This window comes from Osmia bicornis, unplaced genomic scaffold, assembly GCF_907164935.1.
Source record: "Osmia bicornis bicornis unplaced genomic scaffold, iOsmBic2.1, whole genome shotgun sequence".
Lineage (NCBI taxonomy): Eukaryota > Metazoa > Arthropoda > Insecta > Hymenoptera > Megachilidae > Osmia > Osmia bicornis.
This window is the reverse complement of record NW_025791328.1, coordinates 59318-77984: the sequence shown is the minus strand read 5'-3', so window position 1 is coordinate 77984 and position 18667 is coordinate 59318. Positions and strand designations below refer to the sequence as shown.

General features: G+C 42.7%; 2 protein-coding genes across 2 annotated transcripts; both read right to left on the bottom strand.

Annotated features, from left to right (window-relative positions):
* Nucleotides 1–3315: 3315 nt before the first annotated feature.
* On the bottom strand, nucleotides 3316–6217 carry LOC123989033. Its single transcript, XM_046289749.1, has 2 exons — nucleotides 5327–6217; nucleotides 3316–4823 (listed from the first exon to the last, which is right to left on the bottom strand). The coding sequence occupies exons 1-2, from the start codon at nucleotides 6215–6217 to the stop codon at nucleotides 3750–3752; spliced, it is 1965 nt and encodes a 654-aa protein (XP_046145705.1). The 3' UTR covers nucleotides 3316–3749.
* A 3375-nt stretch (nucleotides 6218–9592) lies between these two features.
* On the bottom strand, nucleotides 9593–13528 carry LOC123989032 (uncharacterized protein K02A2.6-like). The gene has a single exon (XM_046289748.1). The coding sequence runs from the start codon at nucleotides 13526–13528 to the stop codon at nucleotides 9593–9595; it is 3936 nt and encodes a 1311-aa protein (XP_046145704.1).
* Between the last annotated feature and the right edge of the window lie 5139 nt (nucleotides 13529–18667).

The following is an 18667-nucleotide window of genomic DNA, read 5'->3' as shown; positions in this document are numbered from 1 at the left end:
CACGTTTGAAATGAGTTGAATAAAATAAGTTTAGTTTCGATTCCGCGAAGCAAGAATCTAATCCTTCTCGGTTTTCACGAACACGAGCAAACGGGGGCGGATTACAACGATTATAATAATGCTTAACAGCCGACAACGTACTGTATAGTTACTGTGAGTGCTTGAAAGGGACTTGAATACCCGATCTCGCAGAGTTTCCTCGTTGCAGAGATTATCCGAAAAGAACGTACTGACGTGTATCGAACTGATTCTAGACTTCAACTAGACCCGAGGTGCCCTTGTCGCCACCCTTTTTATACTCAAAAACTAGAGTAAAAAGGGTGGTGGGGACTGACTCTACGTGACCCGTAGGACCGCGCCCTTGCTTTGCGTTGGTCTCGAATTTTCTAGAAGACGGTTGGTGTCGGGTGCACACATCCGATTCCATATAAGGAAATTTCTTGAGAAGGGTTTGTAACACCATATAAGGAAATTTCCAAGACGGATACGTAACATCTCCCCTCTAAGATGAAACATCGTTTGTTACGATGCTTTCACCATTCGGAGTCGGATGAGTACACCAAAATTGCCAAATGATTCTATTACTTTTGAACTGAACTATTGCGATGTGTGGTGTGCGTGTATGTAATTGTGTATATGTGGGGACTTAGCTTAGGGAGTCTTTGATTGATGGCCACCGTTGCTGGTTGATCGGTTGGATGCTGGTCCTTGGAGTGGCTGGTCCCATGTTGGTGGAGGGGTGCCTGGGCGCAGTTTCCTGCGTTTCCTCAGGCTATCACTCGGCGTCCAGGTTGTGATGTTGTCATCGGTGATCTGGGCCAGGAGCAACCCATTCTCCCAGATGTAGGACACCGCAGGTTGTCGGTTCTCCTTTCCTCGTTGCGATGCCATTGAGGTTCCCTGGTCGATTGCCTTTGGGTCTCGTGTCTGGCTGGCACGTCCAAGGTTGAACTTGCCGCTGCCTGGCTAGAAAGGTCCCTGTGACCTTATAATGGACCCGGTGCGGTACTCCTTGAGCCAACTACCCATTTGTCCGGTTTGTATTGCGATCGTCCTTTGCGGTGTTTAAATTATCTGCTGCTATGTTGCGGGTTTCAGTCAGTCTTGTGATTAGATGAGTGAGGTAAGTTCCATAAGTATCCAATTCTTCTCCTTCTGGAAAAGAACTTGGTTGTCGGGCTGGTTTTCCAAATATCAGCTCGTGCGGGGTGAAATTGGTAGCTTCGTGAACTGACGTGTTGTAGGATAGCGTTGCGAAAGGTAGGTACAGGTCCCAGTCCTCGTATGAATCCATGTAATGTTTTAAGTATTCTATAAGTACGATATGACTTCTCTCCAGAGAACCATTGGTTTGTGGTCTGTAACCTGAAGTAGTAACTTGTTTAATTTTGAAAATTTCTGCCAAGTGCGTCATGACTTTTCCCATAAAGCTTGTTCCTCTATCCGTTAAAATTTCACGAGGTGTTCCGAAAATTGAAATGAAATGTCTCGCGAACGCATCAGCTATGGTTGTAGCTTTGATGTTTGGTAGTGCAACGGCTATGCAATATTTGGTCAAGTTATCCTGCATGGTTAAGATGTGGCGGTTTCCCCCAGAAGTCTCAGGGAGTGGTCCAACAGTGTCTAGAGCGATTTTATCAAACGCTTCCAATGGTGTGTCTGTGATTAGCATCGGTTGTCGAGTTTTCGCTCTCACTAACTTCTGTTCCTGACAGCTTTTGCATTTCCTGATGAACTCTTGAATATCATTTCTCATTCCTGGCCATGAATATTTTGCTCTTATACGTTTGTAGGTTTTTGTTACTCCTTTATGTCCTCCTAATAAACTGCTATGGGCTTCCTCTATTATTTGTTTTCGGATGTTTTCAGATGGTAACCTTATTGTTCCCAGGCATAGGGTAATCTCTATGCTGGTATCTTTAAATACTTTATTAATCAGGGCTTGATATCTCTGAATGGTAGGTCGATCCTGCTTCCTGGTTATAGTCAGTCGAATATTTGTTGTCCTGGTTTCTCTGAGAGCGGTTCTCAAGTTTTGCAGTGCCGAAACGACGTCTTCTTCTTTGATTTCTTCCCAAAAATTCCGTGTAACAAAAACGGTAAAGATTTGAAATTCTTGCCTGGATGTGGTAATGACTTGTCCTTTCTTTGGATTATTGTTGCAGAGGTCCTCCTTTCCGAGATAGCCAACATCGACAAGCATTCTTCCTCCAGGATCAATTAGTTGGCAATCTGCGGATGTCAAGTGTGCGTAGTTTCCCTTTGTGGTGATGAGCGTTTCTTCGCAATTTATTATTTTACAGCGGCCGTGATCATCTTGTTCTTCTTCCGATGATGAGTCTTCTGGGTGTGATGATAATGAGTCCGCTGCTGATTCATAGCAGATGAGCAGAGTATTACTAAAGTGCATTGGAGTGCTTTCTTGAATTTGTGTACCCGGTGGAGTCTGCGGTCTGGCAGGTTGTAGGGGTGGTTGTAAACCTTGAACATCTGGTCCGTCTGTTGGTGGTGTAGGAGGGTCAGGTAGTTCCACGACAGTAGACGCAGGCCTTATGGTAGTCTGACTGTTTTCCTCTTCGTCGAAAGATATTAAATCTTCAGTATTTTGTGGAGTCTCGGAAGTGGTTGGACTTGGTATGAAATGACCAGCGGTTTGAGTGGAATGCGCTATTGGCATAAATGGAGAGGTTAGGTTGATATCATCCCGTAGTTCCAACAGATTTTGTGAAGGGGTAGGTAATGGTGATTTTATGATTGGTGTGATCCTGTCGGTTGGATCTTGATGTATTTTCCTTCTTCTAATTGATCGGGGTTGAGGCGTGATTGTCGCTTCATCAGAACTGCTGGTATCTTCCGTGTATGTTGGTCTTTTCTCCCGATCTCGTCGCAATTCATGGATGCGTCGACCAATGGTATCCGGCTGAGGGTCCGGGTTTGGTATTGGCACTTTGAACTCCTTGTCTTCTCGTGGAATCAAAGGGAGACAGACTGTAGGAGGGTTCCGGGATAAAGCGTCTGCGTTTTTGTTTATTTTCCCAGGCTTGTGAATAACATCGTACTCGTACTCTAAGAGTCTTAATTTCCATTTTACTAGCCGTGAAGTGGGGTCTTTAACTGAATGTAACCAAACCAGCGGTCGATGATCCGTGACAAGTGTAAATCTTCGTCCGAAGACATATGGTCGGAAATACTGTACTGCGTATACCATGGCTAGACACTCCTTTTCCGTTGCTGAATAATTTCTTTCGGCTGGATTCAAACTTCGAGAAGCGTATGCAATTGGTAAGTCTCGTCCAATTTCTCCTTGGCTTAAAACTGCCCCAATCGCATGATCCGAAGCATCCGTCGTGATAACAAATGGTCGTTCAAAATCTGGATATTGTAATATTGGTTGTGTACAGAGTTCTTTACACAATAGTTCAAAACTCCCTTGTTGTTCTTCAGTCCATTGGAAAGGGGTTCCTTTTCCCAACAGCTGAACTAGTGGTTTTGCCTTTAGAGAGTAATCCTTGATGAATCGGCGATAGTATCCCGTCAGTCCCAGAAACTGTTGCACATTCTTCTGTGTTTTTGGAATCGGAAAGTTTTTTACGGCGTGAAGTTTCCTAAGATCTGGTTTAACCCCGTCAGCAGACAAAATGTGTCCCAGATAGGCAACCTCTTTGCGTAGGAATTCGCATTTATTAGTCTGTAGAGTAAGTCCATATTCCCTGAGGCGATCGAATAGTTTTTTAACTTTAATTTCGTGTTCACGCAGCGATGAAGAAAAAAACAATCATATCATCTATGAACACAAGTACGTTTTCCAGGCCTGATGTTACCCGGTTCATGACGCGTTGGAATGTCGGTGGTGCGTTCTTCAAACCAAAAGGCATACGCACAAACTCGAAATGTCCATGTGGGGTTGTAAACGCGGTCTTCTGTCTGTCCTTTGGGTTCATTTCAATCTGATGAAATCCATTTGCCAAATCAAATATTGAGAAGTATTTTGCTCCGCCTACCTTGTCTAGTATTTCTGGAATATTAGGTAATGGAAACTTGTCGCCTGTTGTTTTTTCGTTTAATGCACGAAAGTCGATTACCATTCGCCAACGTTTGTTACCATCGGCGTCCGGTTTCTTCGGTACAATCCATAAAGGAGAATTGTATGGTGAGGTGGATGGTCTAATAATACCCTGCGATAGCAGAGCTCCAACCTGTCGTTGTATCTCCTCCTGATGTACTGGTGGGTACCGATACTGTCTAGTATTAATCGGAATGTCGTCTGTTGTGTAAATGGAGTGATGAAAATTTGGAACCTTGCCCAGGTTATCTCCAGGTAGGAAGAATCTATCAGAAAATTCCCTGACAATTTTGAACACATGTTGTCGTTCTTCAGAGTTTAGATGATCGGTCCTTAAAAGATCTTGGATACGTGTAGTTCTGTCTTCCTTTGTTTCCTTTGCTAGATACGAAGGAATAGGATCGTCATCTGATGAGTCAAAAATCTCATACGGATGTATGCGTTGTGGTTCAATGTCGATTTCGATTTCGTCTTCTCCGGTGTTTGTGGCTAGGACATAGCAAATTCCATCATGATTGCAGACTGCTGCTTCTCCAATGTAGACCTGTTCAGGAGTCTTGATTCGTGCTAGGTACCCTTCCATAACCTCCGGATTTGCGACTGGAACTGCAATTTGGAGAGCTGTGCGTCCTGGCAATCTATGTTTAATTGGCAATACTGGATGCAGTTCCATCTCCTCAGCGTTACTGAAGAATATAGGTTTATTAGGTTGGTTACGAGTTACCAAGGTTTTATGGTAATAGGAAATTTCAGCCCCTTCCTGTAATAAAAAAGGGCTTCCTATGAGTCCATCAGCGGAAATAGGCAAGTCCTCTACTACGTAAAATTCCGTAGCAGATCCATTAATTTGCAAACTGGTAGTTCCCAAGGTTCGGATCGTAGATGATGCGAGCCCAGCGATTTTAAGACCTTCCTTCGATGTGATTCCGGCCTTTTCTCCTAGAGCATGAAGAACTACCAGATTTACAGAAGCTCCTCCATCAATTAGAAATTCTCCCGTTCCTTTTTCCAGTTCTGGAACCTTGATCCTGATGCGTGGGGTTGGTGCTTCCTTGATTCGTCTTCCTGTTTCTGGTCTGCAAATCGGACCATTTTCCGGCGATCTTCGTTGCGTACGCTCACCGCCTCGCCGTTTGGGTGAGCGTTGTTGGAGTTTAAAGGTTTCCTCAAAGGTGAAAAATCACCTCGTGACTCCCTTCGATACTGGAATCGGGGTCTTTCGCGGCGAGGTGATTTTTCACAATCCTTCCAACCGTGTCCGACCGTACTGCAGTTTGCGCAATAAAAGTCGTAAACATCGTGTTTGGTGTTGAACGGCTCGTCATATTTTGGCGCCTCCGGTGAGTGGTTTGGAGAGCGTGAATAATCATGCTTACGTAAAGTCAACGCCGTTGCACGTGAAGCTCGTTCTTCGAACTCCGGTTCGGAACCAGATGTGCTGCGATCCCTTGGTCTTTGCCGATAGGGTGACGGTGACTGAGGGTACACACGCCTGTGTTCCTTCTCTCGAGGACGTCTCCAGCTGAGAAAATCCTCTTCTCTACGACGACTAGGTGATGCCTTCTCCTGAATCTGTCGTCGGTTCTTGACGCGACGTTCAATTTGTAACACAGCTTCGTACGCCTCTTCTAAAGTTTTAATCTTTTTGTCCAGAGCGGCGATTCTCCAGGCCACACGCTCCGGTAAACCCTCAAGGAAATTCTCCAAGATGTCCATTTCCATCTCCTTGATGAGCTGATCCACGTTGGTCGTGTACCTCTCGCGGATCGCGATACGAGATCCATGGGCAAGTTTGCTGGCTCTGTCGATGTACTTCCTTAGCGATTCGTCCTCACGGATCTTAAGGCGCGAAACCTCAGCTTGGAAATACGCCAAGTTCTTCCCAGGAGCGTATCGTTTTTTCAAATGTTGTAACAATTGAGTTACATTGTTGAATTGTTTATCTTGGATACTAATCCACGCCGGACCGGTGAGTTTAGTCAACACGATACTCAGATACTCTGTTTCCGACGTATCTGGTATTAACGCGAGCCCGTTTTCTACACTCTGAGCGAAAACCGACAAAGCTGGATTCTCGCCATCGAAAGTGGGTATCGGCGCGGTAGCGAATTGAATACAATTACGCTGTGTTAACAAGGCCATAGAATTAGCCATTGTTAAGGTAAGATTCGCGACTTCGTCAGCCGAAAGCCTGGTTTCTGGCATTTTAACGCGAAAATCCTATAGAACAATTATAATACAAGTCCAGTTGTATCCACGGTATCCTTACGGATATTTATTCAGTGGATCCCACCGCTGTCACCAGTTTTGTTACGAGCCGGAGGGGGCGGCAGCGTAGCCGGGGCTTAATTTAGGTAAATGGTAATTGTTAATGGCTTGACCAGTGTTGTTATTAACACTGGGAGCCTAAGGAAGTAGACGTGGAGACGAACCTACGTATGGCTAACGTAGGGAGCTCCAGGAGGTTGGCTATGGTGGACGAACCTACGTATGGCTAACGTAGGGAGCCACAGGAAAGGTGTAGAGTGGAGGACGAACCTACTTATGGCTAACGTAGGGAGCCTCAGGAGAGTGATATGCGGACGAACCTACGTATGGCGAACGTAGGGAGCCGCAGGAAGCGTTAGTATTAGGTCTCGTAACTTGATTGATGTACCTCGAGCGGTAAAGGTACACCTTAGTGGGTTTCTGGACAGTAAATATAATTGTACAATAGTATGTAAATTAAACTAGTATGAGTTTATTCTCTATTCCGGACCTTACAATTGTTGTGTGTAATTGTCGCGGTATTCAATGAATTGAACTCTAAGTTGCACGTTTGAAATGAGTTGAATAAAATAAGTTTAGTTTCGATTCCGCGAAGCAAGAATCTAATCCTTCTCGGTTTTCACGAACACGAGCAAACGGGGGCGGATTACAACGATTATAATAATGCTTAACAGCCGACAACGTACTGTATAGTTACTGTGAGTGCTTGAAAGGGACTTGAATACCCGATCTCGCAGAGTTTCCTCGTTGCAGAGATTATCCGAAAAGAACGTACTGACGTGTATCGAACTGATTCTAGACTTCAACTAGACCCGAGGTGCCCTTGTCGCCACCCTTTTTATACTCAAAAACTAGAGTAAAAAGGGTGGTGGGGACTGACTCTACGTGACCCGTAGGACCGCGCCCTTGCTTTGCGTTGGTCTCGAATTTTCTAGAAGACGGTTGGTGTCGGGTGCACACATCCGATTCCATATAAGGAAATTTCTTGAGAAGGGTTTGTAACACCATATAAGGAAATTTCCAAGACGGATACGTAACAGCGCACTACGAAGTCGGATTTGGTTTTTGTTAAAAATTATTTTATTTCACACTTTTTAGTGGAACCCGTAGTATTTCTAGTATAAGGTGATTTTGGCCTTTCGTTGCTTAGCTAATAACCATAAACCGAAAAAAAATTGACAGGATTTAAAACGTTAATAAACACCAAATTTCATAAATCTCTGCAAGTGGGATCATCGCGGATATACAGCGTGTCACGCGACTACCTCGACAGCCGAAGAGGGATAATTGCTAAGTAGATACAAAACAGCTTTTTCCTTTGCCAAAATGTTGGTTCGTTTTCGAGTTATCAACAGAAAACACCGACCAATCCGAGTGCGTACAGCACGCGGGCTCAGGGACTGCAATGTCGGCTACGGAAACAGGGCCTGACGTAGGTCGCGAACGAACGGCACGGCACCCCGTTGACATAGCCCAATAAAAAAACTGAACTGGTAGAACATTTTTAGTCGTTTAAAATGAATACGGAACTTAATCTCTTGTCGCCTGTCATAATGTAAAAAAGGAAATTCTAAGCATTCTAAACAATAAATAAAAATGATTGAAATGGAATAATTAATAAACGTTTGAATTGTAGGCTACGTTAATGGTGAAAAATTTGAAAACAATTTAAATGAAACTTTCGCATTCGTTCCTAAATTAATCTGCTACGCTGAAAGCAGATTATTGTCACTGGGAAACCAGGAAACACGTTCGGTAGAACAGCTGTTTTCATGATAGGGCCAGTGAACTCCCCTCATTTATTGCACTTAGGTATGAATAATAGGCGAGGTGTTTCCTCGTCGAATGTTCAGAATCGACACAGTGACCTAGTGGAAATTATTTGCTTTCAGCGTAGCAGCTTAATTTAGGAACGAATGAGGAAGTTTCATTTAAATTGTTTTCAAATTTTTCATCATTAACGTAGCCTCCAATTAAAACGTTTATTAATTATTCCATTTCAATCATTTCTATTTGTTGTTTAGAATGCTTAGAATTTCCATTTTTACATTATGACAGGCGACGAGAGATTTGGTTCCGTATTCATTTTAAACGACTAAAGATGTTCTACCAGTTCAGTTTTTTTATTGTGCTAGGCCAACGGGGTGCCAAACCGTTCGTTCGCGACCTACATCAGGCCCGGTTTTCGTACCAGTCAGTGCAGTCCCTGGGACTGCGTGTTATACGCGCTCGCATGGGTCGGTGTTTTTTGTTATTAACTCGAAAACCATGCCTTAACCAACATTCTGGCAAAGGAAAAAGTTGTTTAGAACCACCATAGCAATCATCCCTCTTCGGCTGTCAAGGTAGTCGCTTGACACCCTGTATATCCTACCAAATATGAAAGATTTCACCGCGAACGATACATTCCTTGCAGAGTAACATGAAGGAATAGATTTTTTGCTATAACAGTAGTTACTAATAAATTCCATAAATTTTTGCAACTGGGATCATCGCGGATATACCTCCTACTAAATATGAAAGGTTTCATCGCTATCGGTACATTCCCTGCAGCATAAACGCCGGAAGATATAAATGAAGTATTACGTATTTTGCGATAAAAGTTGTTAGGAATACAAAAATACAAATATTTTTTGCTGGACCAATCGAGAGATATACTCTACATGATGCAAAATTTTCGATCCGATTGGTCCATCCGTCTCGCGGTAATCGATGAAAAATGTAAAGCAAGCATTACGTTCTTTGCAAAATAATCGTTAGCAATGAAAAAATGCAAAATGCCTTTCTGACGGGACCAAGTGGGAGAAATACTCTACAAGATACAAAAAGCTTCCTTCTATTTCGAAGCTTGGTCCATCCGTCTCGAAGTAATCGGCGAACGTGCGGCGCACGTACATGAAATAGTACGTTTTTCTGCAATAAAAAGCGTTCGGAATGAAAAAATATAAAATGTTTTTTTAACGGGACCAATCGGGACACATACTTTCGAAGACGTGTTGTGTACGTCGGTGGGTGTAAGGATTCGGGTGCCTCGGATTGAATATGTACAGTTCCTTAAACAGGCTTACTTTATTAAATGGTAGTTACACAAAAAGAATGCGGTGTGCATCGTGCGTGCACGTGAACGAGACTGGTTCGATTCTCCGGTCTCTTCAAAAAACAAAAAAGAAACGTGGACAATTGAAATGACGCGACGTCATAACGCCCGCGCTGTTTGAACGCGTGACACTCTAACACCCCCTCCCCTTGAGAGGAAAAATTCTAATGTACATAAACTTCGCCGTATCGCTGGGGCGGTCTTCGATTTCGCATGTGTCGTTCTAGCGTTCCCGTATCCCTCATCTGTTCTGGGGGATCTTGAGGGCCGTTCTGCTCCTCACTCTGCGGTTGCGCGGTTTCCGGATCTTCCGGTGGTTTGTAGTCGAAGTTCCAGTCATCATTGGCTTGAACTTGCGTACCCCGGCCGATTTTTTGTATCTGGTTTATGTGGCGCCTCCACGTTCGCCCGTCGTCCAATGCGATTTCGTAATTCAGCTTTCCTATACGCTGTTTGACTGCTCCGAAACACCATTTCTTTGATCCAAAATAATTCCTACACTGCACTCTCTCTCCCCTCTCAAGCTCACGCACTCGCTTATCTGTATTTACATCTGAACGCGGTTGCTGCTTGGCCGGCAAAACTAAATCTAAACGCGTTCTTATTTTCCTTGAAAACATTACTTCCGCTGGGGATACATTTGTATTCGCATGTACAGTCGTTCGGTAATGGAGTAACAATTGTTGTAACGCAGTGTGAATATTTTCTTCTGTTGCTTGTTTTTGTTCTAGGTTCTCTTTAATACCAATTTTTAACATTTGGACGAAACGCTCCGCCTGTCCATTTGTCGACGGGTTATACGGTGCCGTAAATTTCGGAGTAATTCCGTTCGTTTTCAAGAAAGACATGAATTCCTGGGAGCGAAAACTAGTACCATTATCCATCACCATAATTCGCGGGATACCGAATGTACTGAAAATTTCCCTACATTTTTCTATTGTAGTTCTTGATGATGTATTTTTAGCTATTCGAACCTCTGGCCACTTTGAAAATAAGTCGACCAGCACGAAGAAGTAATGGTTTAAGAAAGGACCGGCGTAATCAACATGTACACGATCGAAAACAGTATTCGTAGGCTCCCAACAATGTGTGTCCACTTTTGCCGGATTGTTTCTATTATTATTACAGTGTACGCAATTTTTAGTGACGTTTTCTATATCTCGATCTATCCCCGGCCACCAACATATTCCTCGAGCTAAATGTTTCATTCTAATTACGCCAAAATGCCCTGAATGTAATTCTTGTAGTATTCTGTTTCGTAATTTTCCGGGAATAAACACCTTATCGTTGACCATAATGATACCTTGTTGTAAACTATACGCTGTTTGGTTAACATTGAATCGGTCGCGGGCGGATAGCAGCTTCCCGCTTTGTAATGCTACTTTAATTTTGTGTAATTTATCGTCTGTTTCTATTTCTTTCACTATTTCCTCGGCTGTAACCGGTAAAGTATTTATGCTATTTAACTCGTGAGCATCTACCACGTCATACTCGAAATCAGTTTCGTTTCGTACGGGTAAGCGCGATAAACCGTCCGCGTTACTGTGTAATTTCGTATTTTTGTATTTAATATTAAAAGAAAACCCTTGTAAGAATAATGCATAATGTTGCATTCTCATGGCACTGTAAGCGGGCAGTGCTTTAGTTGGCGAGAATATTTGTACTAACGGTTGGTGGTCGGTGTACAGAGTGAAATGATTCCCGTAAAGATATTGGTGGAATTTTTTAATTGCAAAGATGATTGCGTAGGCTTCCTTGTCGATTTGTGAATATCGACGTTGGGTTTTCGACAACGTTTGTGACGCGTATTGCAGAACCCGTTCCGATCCATCTGGGTATTTATGCGAGAGTATTGCTCCGACACCGTATGAACTAGCGTCGGTAGCTACAATTAACGGTAGTTGCGGATTGAAATGCGCCAGGACTTTGTTACTTTTGAATTGACATTTAGCATCTAAGAACGCTTTTTCGCATTCCTTCGTCCATTTAAATGGCACGCGGTCGCTCAATAATTCGTACAGGGGGGAAAGTAACGAGCTCAAGTTTTCTATAAACCTGCCGTAATAGTTTACAAATCCAATGAACGCTCGTAGTTCCGTTATATTTCGCGGTCGCGGCATCTTATCAATCGCGTCCATTTTTGTTTTTGTTTTGTGAATACCCTGTTTATCAATTCTGTACCCGCAGTATTCGATTGAATTCTTGAAAAATTCGGATTTTTCCGTATTGATTCGGATATTTGCTTCGCCTAATCTAGTTAATACCTGTTCTAGGCGTTGCAAGTGAACTTTATCATTTGGAGCGGTAATTCGAATATCATCGATGAACACTGAGACTCCCGGAATGTCTCGTAGCAAATTTTTCATTTGTCTTTGCCAAATTGCGGGTGCGCTTGCAATGCCGTACAGTAATCTGGTGCATCTATATAATCCTTTGTGTGTATTTAACGTTACCAGTTCGCGGTCCTCGGAACGAATTTCTAATTGTAAATACGCGTGTTGTAAATCGATTTTCGAAAATTTATCTCCGCCGGCCATGGTTGCAAACAATTCGTCGATTGTCGGGAGCGGATGCTCGTCTACGACTAAATGCTTATTTAAAGTTACGCTGAAATCGCCGCACATTCTAATTGTATTATTCTTTTTTAGAACTGGGACAATGGGTGTAGCCCACTCGGACGCGTTTACCTTCTCGAGTATTCCCTCTTTTTCTAACGTATCGATTTCTTTCGTTACCAACTCAGCCAGACGGAACGGTACGGTACGCGCTTTGACAAAAACCGGGTTCGCATTTTCCTTTAATGTAAGCCGCGCTTGGATTCCACGAATCTTTGAACTGGTCGGATCCAGTTTTCCCTGGTAATTCTTTAAAATTGTGTCTACTTCATTATGCGAGATCGCGGTCGCATGTGCAATTTCTTCCGTTAACGAAATTTTGAGCTGCCGGATCCATTCTCGACCTAATAGCGGTTTCCGGTCTACATTCGCGACGTATACATTTAATCTTTTCACAATACTTCGATATCGGACTTGCACGCTGTACATCCCTACGATATCCACGATCGTTTTGCAAAATGTTTGTAATTTAAGTGCAGTATACCTTAGAACTTTATTCGGAAACAATTGTTCGCTCATTCGCTTACTGATGATGGTTACTGCGGCTCCGCTGTCTACTTCGAACTTCACCGGTGTATTCTCGACTGTTAGGGTGACGTAGTATCCCTGCCGATGTTGTAGGTGCTCGACCAGCAGAATTTCCTCCAGTTGCTTCGTATTGGCTCTTGCTTTTTTGCATACTTTGGCTAAATGTCCTGCAATACCACAGTTTCTGCACCGGATGCCCCGATCCAGGCTGCAATGGGTGGCCAAATGATTTGCGCCGCACCGGAAACAAACAACGTTTGTTGCCGCTCGTGCGTTTGTATGTGGGGTCTTCGACGACGCGGGGCGCGATTGAACATCTAACTTCATCGGTGCCGGTTTCTTCGCTGGCGTATTGTATCTTTTGTCTCTAGCCGGTTTCCTGATCTGCACCGAACCGGTGTAATCCACTTTAGCCACCCCTGATTGCAGCTGCGTAGCGTCTTTTTCGGACAATTCCATCGAGGTAGCGATCTGAACGGCTCTATCGAAATCCAAGTCTTTTGTTTCTAACAGGCGTGCTTGTGCCCGTTTGCTGGCTAAGCCGAACACAAATTGGTTTCTCAAAGCCGTCTTTTGGTAGGCCCCGAAATTGCAATTAACACTCAATTTATGTAGTGCCGCCACGAAGGATTGTATCGTTTCTCCTTCCGTTTGCTTTCGCAAATGAAAACGGTAATTTTCCGCAATCTCTAGTGGGGTTGGTGCGTAGAAGTCTTCCAATTTAGCCGTGATATTTGCATACGTTTGTTTGTACGGGTCGGCCGGCGATAGCTTATCGCAGATCATATCGAAAGCCACAGGTCCTATGAAATGTAAAAGGTAGGCCACCTTTTGATCGTCAGGTACCTTGAAGACTGTTACGGCGCCCTCAAATCGCTGCAACCATCTTTTCCAGTTTGTAACCGCTGGATCGAACGTATCTATGCTGAAAGTGCCTTGTAATACCACTTCCGTCATCGTTTGTTGTAATTGTACCCACTGTTTCAGTATTGGTCCACCAAAAAAAACTATACACTGTATTCGTTCTGCACCTTGAAACACTACGTAAATTGTACTTAACACTTAGAGACACTACGTAAATTGTACTTTTCACTTAAAATAAAAAATATATATATACATGTAAATTGTCCTTTGTACCAGATCACTGTACTACGCATTCCCGGCGTACTTCTACGGACACCCGAATCCCATCCTCGTCGCCAAGACTGTTGTGTACGTCGGTGGGTGTAAGGATTCGGGTGCCTCGGATTGAATATGTACAGTTCCTTAAACAGGCTTACTTTATTAAATGGTAGTTACACAAAAAGAATGCGGTGTGCATCGTGCGTGCACGTGAACGAGACTGGTTCGATTCTCCGGTCTCTTCAAAAAACAAAAAAGAAACGTGGACAATTGAAATGACGCGACGTCATAACGCCCGCGCTGTTTGAACGCGTGACACTCTAACAAGACGCAAAAGGTTTCGTTTCAATTAGTTCATCCTTCTCGGAATAATTGGCGAACATACATTTAGAAAAATAGCCGTTAGGAGTGAAAAAATGCAAGATGTTTTTTTAACGGAAGCAATCGGGATACATACTCTACCAGATGCAAAATGTTTCGTTCCGATTGGTCCATCCGTCTCGGAGCAATCGGTGAACATACATATAGAAAAAAAGTCGTTAGGTATGAAAAAACGCAAAATATTTTTTTTACGGGACCAATGGGGAGTTATACTCTATAAGACGCAAAATGTTTCGTTCCGATTGGTCCATCCGTCTCGGCGTAATCGGTGAACATACATAAAAAAAAAATTTTTTTAAATATACACATCGAATTGAATATCCTCCTCCTTTTCGAAGTCGGATAAAAAAATTGAATAAGCACATCCGCCGAACGCTGACGCAAGCGATCAGTACTCAACTTAGTAGATGCGTACAGTACGTCGGTGCAGTGATGTATTCACTCTGGGACGTTACAGGTTCGAGCGCGTCTCCAAAAACACTGCGAAGTAAACAAACGATCATCTATTGTCGTTAGACAGGTGCGAGTGCGATAGCGCGAATGCGAAGTATCGATGCGAGGAAACAAAGAAAGTATGTACGAGTGAGAAAGAAAGAGCGAATGAGAGAACGAACGTGAGCGACATAGGTATAAAGGCGTGAAAGTCAAGACAACGCACACATTTTTGAAGTGATGGCGATACTGCGATTCAGCGAGATTTTGGTAAATATTTAGAATAAGGGAGCCACCTCCGATTTCGATCACCTTGAAATGTGTTGTGTAACGTTTTTTTCTTTTGCTACTTATGCGAAGGAGAAGATAACGCGAGTACGATTTCCCCTACGCATCTCAAGGAGTGGTTCGCGTTCGCTGCGCGTTCGCGAAGGCAGAAGGAACGGTGAAGTCAGTAACGAGACGTAGTTTTGCGGTGTAACAAAATATTGATTTATTCAAAAAATGGTGACTGGAGTATGGCAAAAGAGCCTATCACAGAATGGTAGAAGCACCGCAAATATTATGGCAATTTACGCGTTCAACAATCAACGGAACGCAATTCTCATCTACTAGATGTTCAATAGACGCGCTAATTATAAAAATATAATATATAACGGACGTGACTAGATTGATCGTCAATAATTCGTACCAAGCACGCAGATCGGATTTGCACGAATTGGAAATGTAATACAAAAATGGTAACGCAAAAGAAAATATTTCAACCAGTCGAGCGACTTTAACGCGACCCAAAAACTCAGTCTTCTTTTAATACGGAAAAATGACTGGTTGAATAACGCACTTAAATCTCGCGGAATGATTATAATAGAATATAAATTAATATAAGAAAATATAACGAAAAGAAAAGATCTCAACCAGTCGAGCGACTTTAACGCGACTCAAAAAACTCAGTCTTCATTTATCGGAGAAATGACTGGTTGAATAACGCATTTTAAGAGAATATAAGAAAATATACGAAAAAGAATAACGCAAAAGATCAGAACGCAAAATCGTGACTCTGCTCGGAATGCGAAAAGTAATATACACACGACGGTTACAAAATTTCGTTGGTCGTCTACGATTCAAACGTCTTTCGCCAAGGACGAGTTATTGTTCGCTCGATTTGTTTCGGAAACATACACCGAAATCACGACGCACGAAGGTCGCGTGATCGTGGAGCGCGTAGGCATAAAGGAACGTTTAAAGTTAACCGTGCAGCGAAATATTAGTTTTTACGCGCCTCTTAAATCGCAGAATGGCGAGCCAGTGGATTCCGAGGATGCTTCCGGTCCAGCGAGGTTTTCACCTGCGAACTTCAGATCGACAGGGGCACTGACTTCACGATTTCACTCACAATCAAAGGATGAGAAAGTCGCGCACTAAGTCCCGACCCTCGACTCCTTTGCAGATTGAAATACGTGAATTTAAGAGTATCCGATAACCGTGGATTTGCCGGAATCCGTCAACGTTCTTCCTGTTGTACGAAGCGTACTCAAGGAAGAAATTACGACTGCCAAGAGCGAGATCACGGCCCTCCAAATTGCAATGTGAAATTGCCAGAGCACAAGCAAAACGAAGGTGACTCGACTAGGTTTCCCTAGGAATCAACGTCGTCTCGGATATGCCTGCGTAGAGCGATCTTTCAAGGGTGCTGAGTCCCAAGATAGAAGGCCACTACTAAATGAAAGGGAGATGTCCAAGCTCGGGCTCTAGTCACGACTTGCTGGATCGCAATCTTTAGACGGTTATGTCTAGGAAGAGAGCCGTAGGCGAAAGCGTCCGTTCTGCTTGTCGTTTGGGACCAGAGTGTCGATCGATGGATCGACACTGAGCTCCTTCGATTCGGCGTTCGAAGGAGGGGATCCGCGCACGCGCTCCACAGTGAAAAATAAGTAGGGATAGCACATACCATCGCTATAGTTCCGATCTCCCAAGAAAATCTATACTACTTGTACTAGACTACAGTAAAACCTGGATAAATGCAACGAAAGAATGCTTGGATAAGTGCAACATCGCTATCCCCTCCACTTGGGGGGATCCCCCTAGACGAACCGATCCGACCGTAATATCGGTGTGACTAATACTAATTGAACGATAAAACTTTTTTATTTTTAACTTTTTCTTAATGAAACTTTTACTAACGCATTTGTGAGATTTTTCTGATTAAAATGACACCAAACACGATATAGTTTGAATTGTATTTATAAACAATAGTAATACAATAAACAACATAGAATTGACACCACGACTGAATATAAATGATGTCGGCTGAATACAAAAGATGTGTACGGACACAGAATCGGCATGTCGGCTGAATACAAAACATGGGTACGGACGCAGAATCGACACCTCGCTTGGATAAATGCAACATTAAATGCCCAGAATCGACACCTCGCTTGGATAAATGCAACATTCAATGCCCAGAATCGACACCTCGCTTGGATAAATGCAACATTAAATGCCCAGAATCGACACCTCGCTTGGATAAATGCAACATTAAATGCCCAGAATCGCCACCTTGCCTGGATAAATGAAACCTTTGAAACCAGAGCCGACACCGCGACTGGTTTTGATTTCGATCTCTGTTGCTTTTCGCGAACCTTTAACATCAATTTTAGCAAGTAATTATAATTGAAACTATATCGTGTTTGGTATCATTTTAATCAGAAAAATTTCACCAATGCGTTAGTAAAAGTTTCAATAAAAAAATGTCAAAAATAAAAAAGTTTTATACTTCAATTAGTATTAGTCACACCGATACGTTTCGGCTCTTTCCTTTGATCATCAGACCTCTCTCTTTCCGCCACTGTCTGTCCCTTTCTACGTTCACGCTTGGCTGGTCGTCGCGTGTAACCCGAGATTCGACACCTCGCTTGGATAAATGCAACCACTGGGTCCCAATCTTGGTTGCATTTATCCAGGTTTTACTGTATGTAACTGTACGAATATACGGTTACAGTTGTGGAGGTCGTCATTCTACACAATGAATGATAGTCGGACTCTTTTAGTTTTCGTGATATTTGAGAAAATAGTTATCTTAAAGGTACATAAATTTTCGACAGCATTTTGCGTTCAATAGAATGCCTTGTGTGTATATGTGTATTAGGGTGGCCCTTATTTTTCGACTTCCAATTTTTCTTCGTCGCACCCGCTAAAATTTTGACACTTGGTGAAAAAATGATAATTGCAAAGTCTCAGCATGATTGAACAACAGCAACCCGTGCCGCAATCGAGTTGAAGTTTTAAGATTTATACGATTTCGCGTTGACATCGAATGTATTTGTGTCATTTTGTTTTATAAATAGTAGCAAATATTTTGTACTAAAAATATAATTTTTTACATGTATAATTTTATCGTTTGTGTACGATTTTCAAAAATATACTAAAAATTACTGAATCTTACCACTAAAGTTAATATGAGTCTTATTGCGTAGTTGCGGAAGCGGCTATCTCAAATACGAAAACCAATCTCCTATTCAGCTAGCCCTTAGAGTTCTTATATAAAATTAACCAAATTAAACAATATATTCTGATATTAGAAAAATGTATAGTAGAAGCTCTGCATGATAGATATACAAAAAGGTTCCCGGCAGTGGTGAATATTACCTCATTTTACCTGATCAAGGGATCAAGGTTTTTTGGTTTTTCACAGCAGAATATTTTAGAAGCGATCGCGTTATATCGTTCGAGGGTGTTTTATGATATTACCTGGTAAAGTCTCTAATGACTAAATGTATCTACTGTTAGTCACAGCGGTCATTTTTCATTCTGTTTTGTGAGTTCGAAGTGTTCGTATCGTGAATTTAGTTTGAGAGTATAGTGGAATTGAAAAGATGGAAACCAGAAGCGCTGACAGAATATTTTTGTTGGGGCATGATGAAAGCCTAATTATTGGCTCCAAATTACTAAGCAATGGACAAGTTTTGCGTGTTCTGTTTTATAATATGCATAAAGTTAAACTGGAGCTCCGTCCAAGCGCAGCTATAGTGATAAAGGAAGCGGAAGTTTTCTGGGCTAAAGCACGTATAACTACAAGAACGTACCATAGCATCGATAAGTCGTTAAAATTGCATAATAATTGGCATTTGTTACAACAATCTCGAAAAAGCCGAAATGAGATAC